Source organism: Camelus ferus, chromosome 36 (assembly GCF_009834535.1).
Source record: "Camelus ferus isolate YT-003-E chromosome 36, BCGSAC_Cfer_1.0, whole genome shotgun sequence".
Lineage (NCBI taxonomy): Eukaryota > Metazoa > Chordata > Mammalia > Artiodactyla > Camelidae > Camelus > Camelus ferus.
Window position 1 is genome coordinate 21,134,792 of NC_045731.1, and position 20,634 is coordinate 21,155,425.

Sequence of the window (20,634 nt, forward strand, 5' to 3'; positions counted from 1 at the left end):
TTGTCACAAGGCTAATGGCCTGCCAGTGCGATGGTGACCAGTGCTGCCCCCACAGTGTGTCCGTCTGCCTGTGTCCTCACCTGAGAGGTTGAGAATCTCGAGCACACTGGCCACCTGCACTCCCTCTCATTGGAACTGCCTGTGTGTGTTCTGATTCTTTTTAGAACACTGGGTTTCATGAGGTTTTTGGCCCACAGGGATATGAAATCTTTCTCTGAACTTGGGTCATGAGGAAAGCTTTTTCCACGTTGTGGTTTGGCTTTCCAGCTGTCTTTCTTGGCCTTTGTTTGTTTTTGGTTTGTTTGATTTGTTTCACCACAGGAAGGTGAAGCATCTCCTTTTGCTCTGGTTTCATAATTAGAACAGCAGTGCCTACCCCCAGATAATGCACAGAGTTATTAAAAGGGCTTATTTTGTACATATAATCTTTAATTCATCTGAATTTTTCCTTTCAAAATACAAACATGCTAATTCATGTAAACACACACAAAAAAATCACCAGTCCCCTCTTAAGTTATGTGGGCACACACAAAAAGTCACCTTTTATATGATTTCATTAACAGGGAACCTCTAGGATAGGTAAAGACACAGAAAGAGAAAGGAGATTGGGGTTTTTCATGGGCTGGGGGAGGGAGGATTGTGGGCTGTGCCTTGAATACAAGTTTTTACTTTGAGGAAGGAAATAGTCTGAAACCAAACAGTGGTGTTGGTCTCACAGCATTATGAGTGCACTTAATGCTCCTTAATTGCAGAATTTTAAATGGGAAAAGGCTAAACTTTATTCTTGTAAACTTAAACATATAACTAGATGTTACTCTAATAGAAAAGAACAAACCTGACTCCATATTAGATCTGTTCTTTTGTCTTTAACCCTGTACCCTGTCTTCTAGGCTCAGTCTTGCTGGCTCTGCACCTTTTGTAAAACAATGTTGCCTTTAGCCTCTCTGGTAAATGAAAGAGATTGTTCTCAAGGCTCTGACCTTTAAGCATATTAACACTTTTGCACTGATATAAAGACAATAAGTTGCCAAATAGAAAATAACTTGTTTTGTTAGATGTTTTGCAGGGGCGGCATGACCTGACCCACGTGGACAGCTATAGACCAAGAAAATGGTAGACTACGTCCTGGAGAACCATCTTCCCCATGTCAGACTTCAGGTTCCTTTTCTATTGAAAAGGGGAGGGGCTGTGGTTCGTTGCTGCAACTTCTTGGCGTAGGATTTCTTTGTTCTTGGAATCCTTTGCAGCTGTCCACGTGGGTCGGATCATGGTATCCCTGTAAAACCTCGAAGAAAGCAAAGGTTATGTTCTATCCTGCAACTTGTTATCTTTATAGGAGGGCAAAAGTGTTAATATCCTTAAAGGTCAGAGCCTTGAGACTAGGCTTTCATGCATATTTCAGGCTAAAGGCAACATTGTTTTACAAAAGGTGCAGAGCAAGCAAGAATAAGCCTAGATAACAGAAGACAGGTTTAAAGGAAAAGGAACAGACCTAATATGGATTCAGATCTGTTCTTTTCTATTACAGTGCCTTTTGTTGAGAGGTAAGAGGATGTTTACAGGTGGGTCCTCCTCTGCCCCAGGCTGGGGTTCAGGCAGGAGTCCTTCCAGGTTCACCATGAATGTGGACTTGATCTCCTGCAGAGAAAGTAACAATTATTGGTGATTAAAATTGCAGTGAAAGTCCCTTCAATTGCCTGTAAACCATACCATGGCAAGAGACATCTCATAGGCCAGTCAACGGTCAGTCTCCCCTGATGCAAGGGACCAGCAACATGGCGGGTTCCATGGTGGCCTGGCCATCGAAGCTGCCTGCTTTGTTCTCCAGCCTTGGCTTCCTAACATGAACACTTTAAAAGCTCCCATCCCTCTTCCCTTTGGCCCAGTGTGAATGAACAAGGTATCTGCACCCACATGGGCTGAGCCCACGCCATGCACACAGCCCTGTGCACAGAGCCAACTGCCTGCTCTCCATCTCTGGGCTTAGCTGCAACCTCCAAACTCCCCAATCCCTGCAGGTCCGCATTCCCAGTGTTTCTGCCCTAGGGGTCTGGATCACCATCAGGACCATCAACCACCCCAGGTCCACAGGCGAGTTGCGGGCAGCCAGAGATCACCCTGACACTCAGACTCAGATGAGGCACAGCGCGCAGGGTTCAGGACACCAGGGCGGGAATTGTATCTGCCTCCAGCTCGGCCCGCCTCGCCCTGTAGCCTCAGACACTAGCTATGCAGGTGCACACTAGGCCAGAACCCTCGCTGGTGGCAGTCACCATGGGGACTGGAGTCCGGACTACCAAACCCCAACCACGGGGTGAGTGGTGAGAGAGTCATCTCCAGGTAGGGATGCACTAGGAGTGAGGGGGGAACCCGCAGTGAAGGGGATACAGGCTGAGAGGTGACGGGCTGCTCAGAAGGAACTGACCCAATTGAGGGGTGAGGGGGACCACTTCGGGATGTTGGAGGTCCTGTGGTGAGGCATAAAGGGTGAAGTTGGGGTGTACGGGCCATAAGTTAGGACCTAGCAGGATGGAGTATGTGGCAGGGACCTCAGTGTGTGGAGAAGGAGCCCCATCTTCGGGGTCTGGTGGGAGACTGGGCCTGTCCAGGATGGGAAGATAGTATCGGGAAGGGAGAGGCTAGCAAGGGGAGTGGGCCTGGGGCTGTGGCCCGGCCCAGGGTGGTTTTGATTTTGAGCGCCAGGACCCCATTGGTGGCGGTATGGGGGCTCTGGGGATGGAGATCTGGGGAATGGCGGGCAGGAGGGTAGGCCCGCAGGAGAGTGGGCCTGCAGAAGGGTGGTGTCCCAGCCCACCGTCCCACCGCAGGGCCTGACCCAGGTCCTCCTGGCCCCAGGCGCCACTTCCGGTATAGCAGTAGCCCCAGCCAAAAGTCCCCGATGCCGGCGGGACGGGGTGGGGGAGGGCGTGCATGCTCAAACGCACAGACGCGCGGACAGCGGAACCCGCGCAGAGCGTGTGGCAGCCAGGTGGGAGCCGGGTGTTCCTGGAGTAGCTCCCTGAAAAGGAGCGCGGCCTGGAGTCTGGGCCGACGCTTACAGTCTCCTCCGCTGCCGCCGCCTGGGAGGTGAAGGGGCGCTGGATGGGGCACGGAGCCGGCGAGTGCGGCCTGAGCTGCGCAGCTGGGGAGGCGCATGGGTAGGGGTGCTTAGTTGAGTCCCGGGCCACGAGGCCCATTAGGACCCTGAGGAGGGTCTGAGGCCGCAGCCTGGCTCGTGGTGCTGTCCCCTCTCCTTAGTAGTCCCTGAACCCCGCGTCTGCCCTGACTCTTATTCCCGGGTTTGGGAAAGCGGGTGTGGCCCCGGAACATCTCCAACCAGCCCTCAGACCATGGCCTGCTCCCTGGAGTCTGGTGCGGTGCAGTCAGTGGGCGGCGGCTGAGAAGAGGGGTACCTGTCCTCAGGGGGAGCAGGTGGACTTGCTCCCATCTCCTCCAGGGCCTGTTCTCGGGGCGGCCACTGCTGCCCCGGGTTCGGAGACACATATTCATGCCAGCCCGCTCCTGGGAGGAGGGTGCAGTGCTGTCTAGGGCAGCGTCAACAGCGGGCAAGGACTTGTGGAGGACCGGGCTCTAGCCCAGGGTAACTCACTCTCCTTTCTTCTCTTGCTTCCTCAGGTGGTGGCAGTAGCGGCTTTTCCAGTATAGGTTATTGCCTAGATATTGAATGTAAGTTTCTGTGCTATAGAGAAGAAACATTTTTTTAAAATCTATTTTCATATATAGTGGCTAACATTTGTAAGTCTCAAACTCCTAAATTTATCCCTTCCCACCCCCTTTCCCTGGTAACCATGAGATTGTTAACTATGTGTACGAGTCTGTTTCTGTATTGTAGATGAATTCATAGTGACCTTGTTTCTTTCTTCTTTTTCTTTAAGATTCCACATGATATCATGTGGAGTGATATCATGTGGTATTTTTCTTTCCCCTTTTGGTTTGCTTCACTTAGAATGATATTCTCTGGGTCCATCCATCTTGCTGCAAATAGCATTATTTCATCCTTTATTTAATGGCAGAGTAGTATTCCAATGCATAAATATACCACAATTTCTTTATCCTGTCATCTGTTGCTACATTATAGGATGCTTCTATGTCTTGCCTGTTGTATATAGTGGTGCTGTGAATATTAGGGTACAGGTCCCTTTTCGAATTGGAGTTCCCTCTGGATATATACCCAGAAGTGGGATTGCTGATTCATAGGGTAAGTCTATTTTTAGTTTTTTGAGGCATTTCCATACTGTTTTCCATAATGGCTATACCAAACTGCATTTCCCAGTGACAGTGTAGGAGGCTTCCTTTTTCTCCACAACCTCTCCAGCATTTCTCATTCATGATGGCCATTCTGACTGGTGTGAGGTTATACCTCATTGTAGTGTTGATTTGCATTTCTCTGATAATGAGAAGTATTGAGCATTTTTTCATGTGCCCATTGGCCTTATGTCTTCATTGGAGAAATGCTTGTTTATATCTTCTGCCCATTTTTGGATTGGGTTGCTTGTTTTGTGTTATGAACTTGTGTGAGCTGTGTATATACTCAGGAAATTAGGCCTTTGTCAGTCGCATCATGGGCAGATATTTTCTCCCATCCCGTAGGTTGCCATTTTGTTTGCTTAAGGATTCATTTGCTGTGCAAAAGCCTGTAAGTTCAATTGGGTCCCGTTTGTTTATTTTTTGCTTTTATTTGCATTGCTTGAGTAGACTGCCCTAGGAGAACATTGCTGAGAAGTATGTGAGAGAATGGTTTGCTTATGTTTTCTTCTAAGAGGCTTGTACTATCTTGTCTTATATTTAAGTCTTTAAGCCATTTTGGATTTGTTTTTGTGTGTGGTGTGGGGGAGTGTCCTAACATCATTGATTTGCATGCAGCTGTCCAGTTTTCCCTGCACCATTTGCAGAAGAGACTGTCTTTACTGCAGTGTGTGTGCTTGCCTCCTGTGCTGAAGACTAATTTACTGTAGGTCTGTGTTTATTTCTGGGCTCCGTGTTCTGTTCCATTGATCTATATGTCTGGTTTCATGCCAGTACCACACTGTTTTGATTATTGTATCTCTGTAGATTCATCTGAAGTTGTGGAAGGTCATTCCTCCAGCTTTATTCTTTTCTTCAATATTGATTTGGCAATTTTGGGTCTTTATGAGTCCATAGGAATTTTAGGATTATTTGTTCTAGTTCTGTGAAAAATGTCCTGGGTAACTCGATAGGGATTCCATTAAATCCGTCGATTGCCTTGAACAGTATGGCCATTTTAACAATATTGATTCTTCCAATCCAAGAGCATAGTATTTCTTTCCATTTCTTTAAGTCATCTTTAATTTCTTTAATCAGTATTTTGTAGTTCTCCATTTATAAGTCTTTCACCTGCTTGGTCAGATTTATTCGTAAGTATTTTATCATTTATTGGTTGTGATTTTAAAGGGGATTGTTTCTTTACTTTCTTTTCTTACTATTTCATTGTTAGTGTAAAAAATGCAACTGATTTGTTCATGCTAATGTTGTATCCTGCCACCTTGCTACATGTTTTTGTAGTTCTTCTCTGTCCTTCTTTCATACTCTTCCCTTATGGGTAGTTGATTTTCTTTATTGTTACATTTGTGCTTCTCACTTGTTTTTGCATATCTAATGTAGGTTTTTGATTTATGGACACCATGAGGTTCATATAAGTTGCTTTGTTACAATATCTGATTGTTTTAAAGTGATTGTCATTTAAGGTAGTATAAGTTCAAAAAAGATCTGCTCTTTTACTCCCTCTCCACTCCTTTTTTGATTGTATTGTTTCCATCTTCATATGCATCCTATAAGTGTTTATTGTAAGTATAGTTTTTACAAATTTTGTCTTTTAGTCTTTGTAGTAGCTTGTTTAAGTGTTTGATTCACAGCCATTGCTCCATTTTTGCCTTTAAAGTGGGATTTCCCCCTTCACATAAGTTCTTACTTCTTGTTCTTTTTCACATAATGAAACCTTTTTAATACTTCTTGTAACGTCAGTTTAGGAATGATGAACTCTTAGTTTTTGCTCATCTGAGATGATTTTTAATTCTCTTTCAATTCTGATTAATAACTTTGCTGAGTAGGTGGCCTAGATTCCAGGTTTTTTCCTTTGAGTACTTTAAATATATCATGGCTGTTCCTTCTGGCCTGCAGTGACTCTGCTGAAAGCCAGCTGATAGGCTTCCACTATTTGCCTCTCCTCATGACTACAGTGAAACCACAACTGACTGCTAAACAAGCATCAAAAAAAAAAAAAAGACTGGATCCTAGCAAAAGAAGATCTTCAGTGGAAACACAGAGATGGAACCACAGCAGGATGGTAGGAGGGGCATTCTCATGATATAGGTGGACCCCATATCCCTCACTGTGGGCAACTCACAAGGTGAAGAATAAGTCACAACGAACCTCCAACAGGAGTGGGAATTATAAGCCCAGCATCAGGTTCCCCAGCCTAGGGTTCTGGCATTGGGAGGAGTAGGGGACCCCAGGACAACTGTTTCTTTTTTTTTAAATTCTTTTTATTTTATTTTTTTATTGAGTTATACTCAGTTTACAATGTTGTGTCAATTTCAAGTGTAGAGCACAATTTTTCAATCATACGCTTATTCATTGTCACATCCTTTTCCACCATGAGCTACCACAAGAACTTGTATATATTTCCATGTGGTATGCAGTATAAACTTGTTTACCTATTCTATATATACCTGTCAGTATGTACAAAATTTGAACTCCCAGTCTGTCCCTTCCCACCCTCCTCTCCCCTGGCAATGACAAGTTTGTATTCTATGTCTGTGAGTCTGTTTCTGTTTTACATTTAAGTTTATTTGTTTTTTGTTTTTTTAAGATTCCACATATGAGCAACATATGGTATTTTTCTTTCTCTTTCTGGCTTACTTCATTTAGAATGACATTATCCAGGGACATCCATGTTGCTGCAAATGGCATTATATTGTCATTTTCATGTCTGAATAGTACACCAGTCGTATAGGTATATCACATCTTCTTTGTCCGGTCATCTTTCTATGGACATTTATGCTGTTTCCATGTCTTGGCTATTGTAAAGAGTGCTGCTGTGAACATTGGGGTGCAGGTGTCTTTTTGATGTCAGGTTCCTTCTGGATATATACCCAAGAATGGGATTCCTGGGTCATATGGTAAGTCAGTTCCTAGTCTTTTGAGAAATCTCCATACTGTTTTCCACAGTGGCTGCACCAAACTGTATTCCCACCAGCAGTGTAAGAGGGTTCCTTTTTCTCCACAGCCTCTCCAGCATTTGTCATTTGTGGACCTTTGAATGATAGCCATACTGACTGGTGTGTGGTGATACCTCACTGCAGTTTTGATTTGCAAATCTCTGATAATTAGTGATATTGAGCATTTTTTCATGTGTCTATTGATCATTTGTATTTCTTCTTTGGAGAATTGCTTGTTTAGGTCTTCTGCCCATTTTTGGATGGGATTGTTTGTTTTTTTTCATATTAAGTCGTATGAGCTGCTTATATATTCTGGAGATCAAGCCTTTGTCAGTTTCATCTTTTGCAAAACTTTTCTCCCATTCTGTAGGTTGTTGTTTTGTTTTGCTTATGGTTTCCCTTGCTGTGCAAGAGCTTGTAAGTTTACTTAGGTCCCATTTGTTTATTCTTGTTTTATTTCTGTTGCTTGGGTAGACTGCCCTAGGAGAACATTTTGAGATGTATGAGAGATAATGCTTTGCCTAGGTTTTCTTCTAGGAGGTTTACTGTATCTTGTCTTATGTTTAAGTCTTTGATCCATTTTGAGTTTATTTTTGTGTATGGTGTAAGGGAGTGTTCTAGCTTCAGTGATTTACATGCTGCTGTCCAGTTTTCCCAACACCATTTGCTGAAGAGCCTGTCTTTGTTTCATTATATGTTCTTGCCTCCTTTGTCAAAGATTAGTTAATGAAAAGTTTGTGGGTTCATTTCTGGGCTTTCTATTCTGTTCCATTGGTTCATATGTCTGTTTTTGTACCAATATCATGCTATTTTGATTACTGTAACTGTAAAGTATTGTCTGAAATCTGGGAGGGTTATTTCTCCAGCTTCTTTCTTTTCCTTCAGTAATGATTTGTCAATTCTAGGTCTTTTGTGCTTCCATATAAATTTTATTATGATTTGTTGTAGTTCTGTGAAATATGTCCTGGGTAATTTAATAGGGATTGCATTAAATCTGTAGATTGCTTTGAGCAGGGTGACCATTTTAACAATATTGATTCTTCTACTCCACGAGCATGGGATATTTTTTCCATTTTTTTAAGTCTTCTTTAATTTCCTTAATCAGTGTTTGTATAGTTTTCCATGTATAAGTCTTTCACCTCCTTAGTTAGATTTACTTCTGATAGTTTATTAATTTGGTTGCCATTTTAAAGGGAATTGTTTCTTTACTTTCTTTTTCTGTTGATTCACCATTAGTGTAAAGAAATGCAACTGATTTTTGAATGTTAATCTTGTAACCTGCTACCTTGCTGAATTCTTCGATTATTTCGAGTAGTTTTTGTGTGGACCTTTTAGGGTTTTCTATATGTGGTATCATGTCATATGCATATAGTGACACTTTTACCTCTTCTTTTCCAATCTGGGTCCCTTTTATTTCTCTCTCTTGCCTGATTGCTGTGGCTAGGACTTCCAAGACTATATTGAATAGGAGTGGTGATAGTGGCCAGCCTTGTCTTGTCCCAGATTTTAGTGGGAAGATTTTGGGCTATTCACCGTTGAGTACTATGGTGGCTGTAGCTTTTACTATGTTGAGATATGTTCCCTCTATACCCACAATGGTGAGAGTTTTTATCATAAATAGGTGTTGAATTTTATCAAAAGCTTTTTCTGCATCTATTGAGAAGATCATTTTTGTTCCTTCCTTTTGTTGATGTGAGTATTACATTGATTGATTTGCGTATGCTGAACCATCCTTGTGTCCCTGGGATGAACCCCACTTGATCATGATGTGTACTCTTTTTAATGTGCTGTTGGATTCTATTTGCTAGTATTTTGGTATGGATTTTTGCATCTATGTTAATCAGTGATAATGGTCTGTAATTCTATTTTATTTTTGGTGGTGGCATTGCTGGTTTTGGTATCAGGGTGATGGTGGCTTTATAGAATGAGTTTGGGAATACTCCCTCTTGTTCAGTCTTCTGAAAGAGTTTGAGGAGGACTGGTATTAGTTCCTCTTTGTATGTTTGGTAGAATTCCATTGTGAAGCTGTCTGGTCCTGGACATTTATTTGTAGGGAGGTTTTTTATTGTTAATTCAATTTCATTTCTAGTGATCAGTTTGTTCAAGTGGTTAGTCTCTTTTGATTCAGTCTTGGTGGACTGTATGTTTCCAGAAACTTGTCCATCTCCTGTAGGTTATCCATTTTGGTTCCATACAGTTTTTCATAATATTCTCGTATGATACTCTGTATTTCCATGTTTATTGGTTGTAATTTCTCCATTTTCCTTTCTTATTTTGCTTATTTGTGCTCTCTCTTTTTTCTTCTTTGTAAGTTTGGCCAGAGGTTTGTCAATTTTATTTACTCTTTCAAAAAACCAGCCTTTGGTTTGATTGATTTTTTTCTATTTTTTAATCTCTATTTTATTTATTTTCTCCCTGAGTTTTATTATTTCCTTCCTTCTGCTGACTTTTGGGTGTTTTTGGTCTTCTTTTTCTAGTCCTTTTAGCTGGTGGATTATATTGTTTATTTGAGATTGTTCTTCTTTTTTAAGGAAGGCCTGTATTGCTGTAAATTTCCCTCTTAGCATTGACATTGCTGCGTCCCATAAGTTTTGTGTGGTTGTGTTTTCATTTTCATTTGTCTCAAGGTATTTTTTAATTTCAACTTTGATTTCCTCAGTGATCCATTGGTTTTTTAATAGCATGTTGTTTAATTTCCATGCTTTCCTCTTTTTCTTCTTTGTTTCTCTGTAGTTGATTTATAGTTTCAATGGCATTGTGGTCAGTAAAGATGCTTGAGATAATTTCTTAAAGTCGTTGAGGCTTCTTTTGTGCCCAAGTACATGATGAATCCTAGAAAATGTTCCATGTGAACTTGAAAAGAATGTATATCCTATTTTTGGGGAGTGCAATACTCTGAAAATACCCACCAAATCTAATTTTTCTATTGTATCATTTAATTTCTCTGTTGCCTTCTTTATTTTCTGTCTGGAAGATCTGTCTAGTGATGTTAATGTGGTGTTAAAATATTCCAACAATGATTGTATTCCCATCAATTTCCTCCTTTATCTCTGTTAGTAGTTGTTTTACGTACTTAGGTACTCCTATGTTGGGTGCGTATATATTAATGATTGTAATGTCCTCATCTTGTATTACTCCTTTAATCATTATAATATGTCCTTTTTATCTTTCTTTATGGCCTTTGTTTTAAAGTCTATTTTGTCTGAAATCAGTACTGCAACACCTGCTTTTTTTGGCTTTTCCATTTGCATGGAATATCCTTTCCATCCTTTCACTCTCAATCTATATGTGTCCTTCTCCCAAAAGTGTGTCTCTTATATGCAGCATATTGAAGATTCTTGCTTTATTATCCAGTCTGCCACTCTACGTCGTTTGACTGGAGCATTTAGTCCATTAACATTTACAGTAATTAATGATAGATGAGTATTTATTGCCATTTTTAACTTATTTTTGCATTTGATTTAGCATTTTCTCTTTGTTCCTTTCTTCTTCCTTTTGTGATTTGGTAAGTTTCCTGTGTATTATCTTGGATTTCATTTAGTTTGTTTGACTCACTTGTAAGCTTTTGGCTTGTGGTTACCCTTTTTTGTAAGTCTATTAACCTATTACTGTAAATGTTTGTACTAAACAGATAGTAATATTAGCTCAAACCCATCCTACCGAGAACACATATTTTTTTAAAGAAGAAAGAAAAACAAAATACTGTATGTTTTCTTGCTTCCCTCTCCCACTCTTAATGATTTAGATGTCTTCTTTTACAATTTTGTATTTATTCTATTTGTAATTCATGGCAGTCATCTCCTTTCCAGTTCTGAGTTTCTCATTTTTGTAGCATCCTGCTTCTTTTCTATTTAGAGTAGACCTGTCAATATTTCTTTTAGCATGGGTTTAGTGTTGTTAAACTCTTAGTTTTTGCTCATCTGTGAAGTTCTTTATCTCTCCTTCTATTCTAAAGGATAGCCTTGCTGGATAGAGTATCCTAGGCTGCATATTTTTTCATTCAGGAATTTGAATATATCTTGCCACTCCCTTCTGGCCTGTAGTGTTTGTGTAGAGAAATCAACTGAGAGCTTATGGAGGTTCCCTTATAACTCACATTTGTTTTTTCTCTTGCTGCCTTTAGGATCATTTCTTTATCCTTGACTCTGGCCATCTTGATTAGGATGTGTCTTGGTGTGAGTCTGTTTGGGTTCTTCCTGTTTGGGACCCTCTGAGCCTCCTGTACTTAGATATCTGATTCCTTCTTTAGGTTTGGGAAGTTTTCAGTCATGATTTCTTCAAATACCTTTTCAATCCCGTTTGTTCTTTCTTCCCCTTCTGGAAACTCTATTATGCATAGATTAGTGTGCTTTGTATTATCCCATATGTCCCTTTATTGTTTCCATTGTTTTTTATTTGTTTTTCTCTCAGCTGTTCTGATTGGGTGGTTTCTGTTGTCCTGTCTTCTAGGTCACTTATTCATTCCTCTGCATTATCTAGCCTGCTATGTACAGCTTTTAGATCACTTCTCATTTCAGCCAATGAGTTTACCAAATATACTTGGTTCTCTTTATAGTTTCTATTACGTTTTTGACATATTTTATATCTCTAAACACTATCTCTTTTAGTTCCTTCAGTACTTTGATCACTTCTTTCTTTGAAATCTTGATCTAGTAGGCCATCAATGTCTATTTCCTTGATTGTGCTTTCAGGGGATTTCTCTTGCTCTTTTAATTGGGAGTGGTTCCTCTGCTTCTTCATATTGCTCATACCTCTCTGGCACTGTGACTTAAGGAGTATCAGTTATCTATTGTGGTCCATAAGGAGTGTATTTATTTATCTACCTAAAGCCTATGCAGGAATAAAACAGATTATTTCACTTCTTTGTCTTTCGAAGAAGGTGATGTTCTGTCTGCATTAAGCAGGTGCTCTGGTTGGCTGAGTGGGTCCTGTAGATGTGAGTTTTGGTGTATTTGTTGGAGAGAGTGAGCTACGAGCATTCTTCCACTCCTCCATCTTGCTTCTAAACTCCAATATCATGTGTTTTTATAGCGAGAGGTATTACAGTGTTGAAAGCAGGGCTTGGTTCAGTTAAAAATGAGCTGAGGGCATGAGGGATGAGACATCCTCCATCCTCTCCCCTCCTAGGGTGAAACATATGACTGTCAATTTTGAAAAGATAGTCACAGTCCCTAACTAGCCCAGCTCAACTAGTGTATGTTAACAGGAGCAGCACCACCAGAGGCATTGGAGACCCAAGAATATTGCAGTCTTAAAGATCTCTTGGAAAATTTTTGTTCGGTTTTGGTTTTTTGTTTTTCTTAAAATGTGGGGCATACTACTAGTATAGAGGGAAAAATAGTTGTCAGGAAATGTTTTTTTCATATAACAGTTTCATTGCAATTTTGTTCACACACCATGAAGTCCACCCATTTAAATGGTACAATTTGGCGGCTTTTAGCATATTCACAGTGGTGCAACCATCATTATTCCAGAATGTTTTCATTGCTTCAAAAAGAGCTGTGGAAATGAATGACCCATCCAACCCTCCCCAGTTCTAAAGAAGTTTCTTGGCTGTTCCTGAGCATATATTAACTTGTTACATTCCATGAAAAATCTGGGGGGAATTCTAATCAGAATTGCATTGAATCTATATATTAGAATGGGGAGAATTAATGTCTTTATGACATAAACTTTTTCTATCCATGAGTATATCTGGGACCCTATCTTTTTATCTCTGTAGAGCGTGGCTCATGGGAAGTCCTTACTAATTGTTGGGTCTGTGAATGATGAGATTATATACATCATTAGTTGTGACTGTAGCCTTTCACAGAAGAGAAAACTAACCTCAGTGAAGCCAAGTGCCTCCCTGATGGTCAGAAAGAGTGACAGCCAGTGCTGGAGTGATCCAGTGGACTTGGTGCTTGCAACCATTGTTCTCTCCCTCCTACAGCTAAGGAGATTACAGAGTTCTTTTAATTTTTTTAATGGTGTTGCTTTTATTTTTATTTATTTATTTGTTTCTTAAATTCTTATTTTTTATTGAAGTGCAGTCAATTTACAATGTTTGTTTCAGGAGTACAGCAGTGATTCAGTTATATTTATGCATATGTACACATATAATTTTCAGAGTGTTTTTAGTACAACTCATTACAAGAAATTGAATATAGTTCCCTGTGTTATACAGTAGGTCCTTGTCATTTATTTATTTTATATATAGTTATGTGTATCTGTTAATCCTAAACTCCTAATCTGTCCCTCCCCCCTTTCCCACCTGCTGACCACAGTTTGCTATGCCCATGAGTATTTCTAGCAGCATCCTTTTTGCTAGTAATATATGCTGGTTGGCTGCCTTCACTTTCATTAATTCCAACTTATCTGTAGGTGTTTTTCTTCTGGTGGGCCTGCATGTGGTTTGCACATGTGTTCATAGAGATCTGTATTTGGAAGAACTCCAGGCCTCGTGTAGTGCCTGGCACGGAGCTCCCGCTGAGCTCATGCTTCAACTGGGAAAAAACATAGTAAAGTTTGGAATTTCCAGTACAATTTAGACTTCTGGGTTTCTGTAACCTACGCTTAGCCCACCTTAATGTTGGCTGCACCTGTAGTGGATCATTTGATGGAACTTCATGGTATGGCAGTGTAGAGACAGGGCTTCCTTTTTTCTAACACTCACTTCTCCTGGGCCTCCCAGATCCTCCCCCAGCAGCGCTCAGGGCTGGCTTGGTGCTGCACTGAGGCAATATTTGTTAATAAGTCCCTTTCCTCATCTCTTCTGAGACTCCATTTCCTTCTCTGCACAGTGAGAGCTTGGACTAGATAAGTGCTTTTTGGTTTCTTTTAAACCCATGTCTCCTTTGGAGAAACCAAGAACTCAAATCCCTCCCCCACCCTAACTCTTCAGATTTTGATACGTCCTCCAAGGGGTGACACAGCTATTTGTGGAAAGTTGATGTGATTTTGGTTCTTTCCAAGTGGTGCAGAAAAGACTTCAGAGATTTATTTCAGGGAGGGGGCAGGAGAGGGACAGTATGTCAAACTTTTTGGTATAAGCGCTGGAGCAGGGGCTTTGGTTTAAATACAGCCTCTGACGTGGCCTCTCTCTAATCTTGCACAATGTGATAAACCTCTCTTTTCCTCCGTTTCTTCATGTGTCAAGTTGGAATGTTATTATTTTAGGGTTTTCATGAAACAATATACACAGAAGTCATTAGTTTCTCAGTAGAAACATGACCTGTTAGGGAGTCAGGGATTTCTTTAAAAAAAAAAAAAAACCGTGTCCATAGCATGCTGTCGATGTGTATTTTGAAGTTCCTGGAGGGTGAGGGTTGAGTCTAAAGTCCATCATGTGAAAGGTGGCGCCTGGGTCTGTGTGCCCCAGATTGCCCCCTCCTCCCCAGTCCTCTTCCTCTCAGTCCAGGATGAAGTTCCTGCCATTAAAATTACACAGAGTTCTTGTGGATATGGCTTTTAATTTTATTGTTTCACTGGGGAGGGCTGCTGTCATGATTTCCGTGGTCAGGTTTTGGTGACCTGAAGGCTATGCAATTGGGGGTTCGTATTTAAGAAAAAGAAAACAAAGTTACAAATACAACATTAGACCTAGGGTGGTGGCAGGGGCTCTTGGAAGTGGGGACAATTATCTCTGTTAGCTTCAGGTGCAGTGGCCTCTGGCCATGAGGACCCATCCTTGTGCTCTGGAGTTGGAGGGACCAGTAGGTTCAGTGGGAATGTTTACTGAGTGTATATCATAGGCTGTGCATTGTCCTATTTGTACTGTGTGTTCCTTATTTAAGACAGTGAGCTCATTTAATCTCAATAGCCTCTTTAAAAAATTAGACTTTTTATCTTGAGATGTAATGAAGATTCCCATGCAGTTGTAAGAGCTGATACGGAGACAGCCTATGTACTCTTTGCCCAATTTTCCTTAATGTTTCCATCTTGCAAGGTTGGGGTACAATTCATTATTGACTCACTAACCCTTTGAGGTTTGTGTTATTACTCCCATTTCTATTCGTGATTAAAGTGGGGTTTAGAGAAGCACACAGGCCTTCCCAGGTCACCCACATGGTTAGTGTAGAGTCGGGAGGGAAACGGGCTTGGGATTTCCAGACAGTACCATTATGATTGTGGCAGGGAGCAGCATTCACTTGCTTGTTTATTCATTCATTCAACAAACATTTATTGAGTACACTCTGTGGGTCAGATGCTTTCATACGGTTATCTAATTCTTCAGCAGTACTGAGAATCAGCTAACGTTTTCTTTTTTCATCTGTGAAAATTAACTCTCAGAGGTCATAAAACCTCCCAAAGGAAATACAGCTCATAAAGGAGGGATTAGTAAATTTGTACATCCCCCCTTTTTATGCAGGTGGTAACCTAGGCGTTTTGCATTTGCAATCTGCCTTGATCTAGATATATTCTTGTAAGGCAAGGTTTGTTTTTTGTTTTGTTTTGTTTTGTTTTGTTTTTAATTGAAGTATAGTCAAGTTTAGAATGTTGTGTTAATTGCAATGTTTTTTCTTTTTAATTTTTAATTAATTTTTATGGGGTAATTAAGTTTATTTTTTGTTTCATTTTTTTATTGGAGATACTTGGGATTGAACCCAGGACCTCGTGCATGCTAAGTATGTGCTCTACCCCTGAACTGTACCCTCCTCCCCAGGGCGAGTTTTCTTATCCATTATTTTGCAGCATAGGAGTTCAAGTAAATTGGAGTTGAAATCCAGATCTTTCGATCCCACTGTGGTTCTTTTCATTATATTCTGCTGAGGGGTGTGGAAGCAGTTCCTTTGTTCATTCATTTATTCAGCATTTTTGAGCATCAGGGCCTGGCTAGATGTTGGAAACAGAAAACAAGAAATGACCCTTTTCTGCAGGGGCTGGAAGCTAGACAAGAGCAGGATAATGTGATCCTAGCCATGGTAGCCATGCACAGACTCTGAGGACAGACTGCACCCCCAGGTTTGCTTGGGCTTCCCTTGCCTTCTGGCTGGTACACACAGGTCACCGCATCCCAGAGGGGCCTGCAGCCCACAGCATAGCGTGTACCGCAGTCTCCTCTCCCCTCTTGGCAGAGCCTGCAACATGAGCATTGCTGACGACATGCAGTGTGCTGAGGACCACCAGACTCTCCCCATGGTGGTCCAGCACATGGGGTTTATCTTGGAGGAGAATCTCTTATGCATCTATAAACAGATATCCTCAGTGAGCCAGGTCAGGCTGTGCGGCTTCCAGCAGTCATTCTGTATCCAGCTGCAGGTACCACTACCCACACAAGAACGAGTGGGTAGACTTCAAGACCCACCGAAGGGTCATGGGCCTCGTCACCATCACTGACCGCTTGGCCAAGGACTGGCTGCAGATCGAGGAGCTCCCTGTGCAGAGGAGATGTGTGGCAACATGCAGGACGATTCGTGGCTCTTCGTCTTTGTGCTGAAGGGCGAGCTCGCCGAGCAGCTGCGCACTGATGTGGCCTTGTACCCCAGCTACGAGGACTGTGGGATGGTGGAGAAGAGGATCAAGGACTTCATCGAGTCGCTCTTCATCGTGCTCGAGTCCGAGCACCTGGACAGGGCCACCAACAATTTTGGGGACAAGATCCCCCTCCTCTGCATCCCATTTGAGAATAAGGACTTGGTGGGACTGGACACAGACAGCAGGTAAGCCTATGTGGAGTCCCGGCCGCCCTGGCTGTGTGCCTGGGTTGCTTTCCTACATCCAGAAAGGGATCAGCAAGAAGGGGAGCTGTCTTGCAGCCAAGGGGGGAGGGAGATGCAGCCTGACGGTTTTCATAGTTTTAAAAATGAATTCATCTTTAGTTCAGAGAGATCCATTTAGGGTTAGTTTGGATACTTACTCCCCCTTTCCAACCAAGACCCCTGGTGGGACCCCTGGAGTTGCTGTCCAATAGGGTAGCCACAGCCAAAGAGGCTGGGAGTGCTGGGGAGGAGGCTGGTCTAAGCTGAGACGTGCAGAAGGTCAAATGGACATCAGACACTGAGACTTGTCTAGAAAAAAGAATGTAAACTATCTTGATAATTTCTATATTTACTACATGTCAAAATGATACTATAATACATATTACATTAAATTAGATCTGTTCTTAGAATCACTTTAAAGTGTTTGTTTTTCTACTTTTTTAAATGTGGCAACTGGAAAACTTTCTTTGTGTGACTCTCATTGCATTCCCGTTGTCCTGGGACAGTCTCGTCCATTTGATGTATAGGTGAGGGGCTGAATCCCTAGACGCAGCAGATCGAGGCACTAGCTGAGCTGGGGCTGGAGCCATGTGTCTCCTGCCTCCCAGGCTGTTCTTCCTGCCCGACAGCCAGCATGCCAGGTAGGACATCAGAAACACCGCCAGGGATTTCCGAAGGAGCTCCTTACTCAGGGGAAGGCGTGTCACGGAGTATGGGACAGAGTATGGAAAAGTTCATTCTTACTTTGTCCCTGTGATTAGGTCAGTGGCCCCACTTTGCCCCGGAATTGCAGACGAGCTCTTCTGGGCCATCTGCCCCCTCCGCCACCCTCTGCTCTGCTTCCCTGTGTGGCCATCGTGCCGTCCCTCGGGCAGAAGAGGGTGAGATGCCTTTGCTGAGAGGTGGTCCCCCTTTGCTGCGGAGAGCGAGGGAAGCTGTGTCCTCCGGCCTCGGGCTTCGGGCCCTGAGTCTGCTCTCCCTGCGCTGGAAAGCACGCAAAGCGGTCTCATAGGTGACAGTTGGTGGTCCTTGCACATCCTACCGGGCCCGCTGTAGAGTCGAGGCTCCGTAATTCTTGGACTTATCCAAGGTCAGACCATACTTTCTGGGTTTTGGTAAGTTGGAGGAGAAGACACCAGAGAATTGACAAAAAGAAAGTCCCGGCCAGCCCTGCGAGTGAAAGGCACAGGGGACCCGAGTCCCACCTGCGTGTGGTGCCTGGCGGGCTCTGGATGAATTTTCAGTTCCTCCCCGGACATGCCTCTATGGCTTAAGGAAATGGCGAGACATGTTGTGGCCATGATGTGTACTTGTCCTCGCAGGGCTCTGTGATCTACACACCTAACTCCCTTCTGCTCCTTGGGGATGAGGTGTCACGTTTATGGTCCTGGGCACTGCTGAGGGCACAGCTGCCAGCACCAGGCCACTACCAGGCTGGCTCTGTCCACCTCACCTGTCACCTCCTTCTGAGCCCCCAGGCGTTAGGCGAGAGAGGTACATTGGTGATGCACTAAGGTGGGGCTGCACGTGCGCACAGCGCTGCAGCATCAGCAGGGACCACCTTCTCCCCCTGGACAGACTGATGGGTGAGCGGTGGAAGCCTGGAGCCCTGCTCCAGCCCCCTGGCCAGTGCCTCCTCTTTTGTCATAGGAGGCTCTGGTGACATTTTTGCTCAGCAACTGCTTGGCTATGAGTCTGCGGACCCACCGGAAATTGCCAGCTTGTTTTTGCCTTTGGAAGTCTGTCCTCGGGATTTGGCGGAGGAGCTAGTTTCAGGACAGTGTGCTTAGTGCATAGTGATTGACACAGTCACCATTGTTTACCCAGAACCTCGTCTACCAGGCACAGCTCTGGGCATCAAAATACAGCAGCGCATTAAACCTCCCTCCTGTTGGATCTGTCTGTTCTGGTACCAGAAGCGCTCGGCCAGCATCTGAACGTCAGTGAGATAACGCAGCCAGTGAGCTCCAGTCAAACACGTTCTCCTCCCATCACTTTTACTCCACTGTTGCTTTTATTCCATAGTCACCCAACTTTTAAAACAATGCTTTGTTGCAGGAGCAGAGCCTAATTCTCTCCTGCTACTCTTGGTGGGAGTGAGCAAAACTGTCAAGCCTGAAATGCGACCAAGTATTGTAGATCAAAAGCTGTCTAGGTGCATGTAGGCGGAGTTTTGGTTTGGGGCGCTGACGACGTTGGGGTCCCCATGGCAGTGACGCTCCCCTCAGGCCCCTGGCTTCCCCGGAGCAGGAGGTGAGGGTGGGTCTCACTCTCCCCGCGTCTCTAGCCTCATCACACTCACGTAAATTCTTATATTCATGCTGTCAAAATTATTTTGGTTGTTGTGTATTTCTAACTTTTGCTTGTTCATCTCTTCCTTTTTCTCTCGTACCACCCTGTGAGCATGCTGTTGGGTCTGAAAAGGTGGGTTGTGCACACCCTGCATCGGAAATACCTATATTTCACTTCGTGCTGCCTCCATCGCTTTAAAAAGCAAAAACTTAACAGCTGCCTTGATCCACTTATTATCCTAGTCATCCTATTATTTTCTAAATGTTTGGAATTTTTGCTTTGTTAACACATCACGCACTGGTGTTTGATACCTGTTAAAATCCTTGCTTGGAGGAGCCTGTTTGGTCCTCCTTATATTGGTGACAAATGAGCCATTATTAATTTTGCTTGTTTGTTTGTTTTGAGGAAGTGAGATGCGAATTGATTTAGGTGGCTTCTGAGGGAAGTTTTTCATGGGTATTTTCACTTGGAAAGTCAAAGTCTGCAGTACCTTGCTTGATTCTGGCTTTTACTCTCACGCGGTTCCTGGCCGTCGCTGTGTAACTGAATCTGACTGGGCTTCTGGCCGGCGGTCAGTGGGGAGGACGTGGCCGGCTGGTGGGGTTAGCAGCCCACAAGGGGCGCTGTTGGAGAAAGCAGTTTTCCTTTTGCTTTTGCCTTCCCCATGCCCATTTATTTTACTTTGCCTTCATAAAGGAGCAGAAGTGGGTCTAAAATCCTTGTCACTCTTTTGTTCCCTTTATGACACTGGTTTCTCTGAGAATCAGGAAAATGTGGCCTTCTGCTAAGTAGCTGGCTCACTTGGATCTGGTAGACACAGGGACCGCTAACGGGGACCGTAGCTTCCTCTCTGCTTCAGCCAGTGGGCATTCAGAGCCGGGTCTGTGGTTTGCTTAAGCAGCTGTGCAGGCCTCCCTGCACCGGCCTTTACTTTTAACCCATGTTGGCAGTAAATAGCTGACTCTGTTTCAGCTGACGTCCACCACTGATGGCCGTGTCATTAGTTTGCTGTAGTGAGACAACAACACCACAGTCAGCCATGAAGGGAGATGCTTTGACCGACCTAGGACCTTGGATTCTCACCCCCACCCTGGTTCATCTCACCCGGGGGAAGGGTTGGGCCACCACCGTCATGCTGGCCATGAGGCCTTGTTTCTCCTTTCATGCTCTGGTCCAAATGTGGACACTTCATCCTTCACTGACTTGGTCTCGCTTGAGACAGGCCAGACTTTCTGAAAGAGTCCATCACATTCTTGGGGGGAACAGAACAGAAGTGAGAGTCGCAAGTAGAAGGAGTCTAGGCTGTCTGGGTTGGCAAATGCAGCCTGGGATCTGTGATGGGTGGGCTGTGCCATGGACACAGGCCTTTCTCGTGGCTCCTTAGAGCCCAGGGGTCGGAGTGAGGACAGCCTTGCCTGGGTTCCTCCATCCTCATCTGTTCACTGGCAAGTGTGTCTGCTTAT

At 43.4% G+C, this 20,634-nt stretch overlaps 1 protein-coding gene and 1 pseudogene across 1 annotated transcript; one reads left to right on the forward strand and one right to left on the reverse strand.

Moving 5' to 3' along the window:
- The window catches only part of LOC116661733, a 708,679-nt pseudogene that overhangs the window by 251,339 nt on the left and 436,706 nt on the right, over window positions 1-20,634 (reverse strand).
- Window positions 5,434-17,345, forward strand: LOC116661741 (trafficking protein particle complex subunit 9-like). Its single transcript, XM_032474273.1, has 2 exons — window positions 5,434-6,325; window positions 16,440-17,345. Exon 2 carries the CDS (start codon window positions 16,569-16,571, stop codon window positions 16,842-16,844), a length of 276 nt encoding a protein of 91 aa, XP_032330164.1. The 5' UTR covers window positions 5,434-6,325; window positions 16,440-16,568; the 3' UTR covers window positions 16,845-17,345.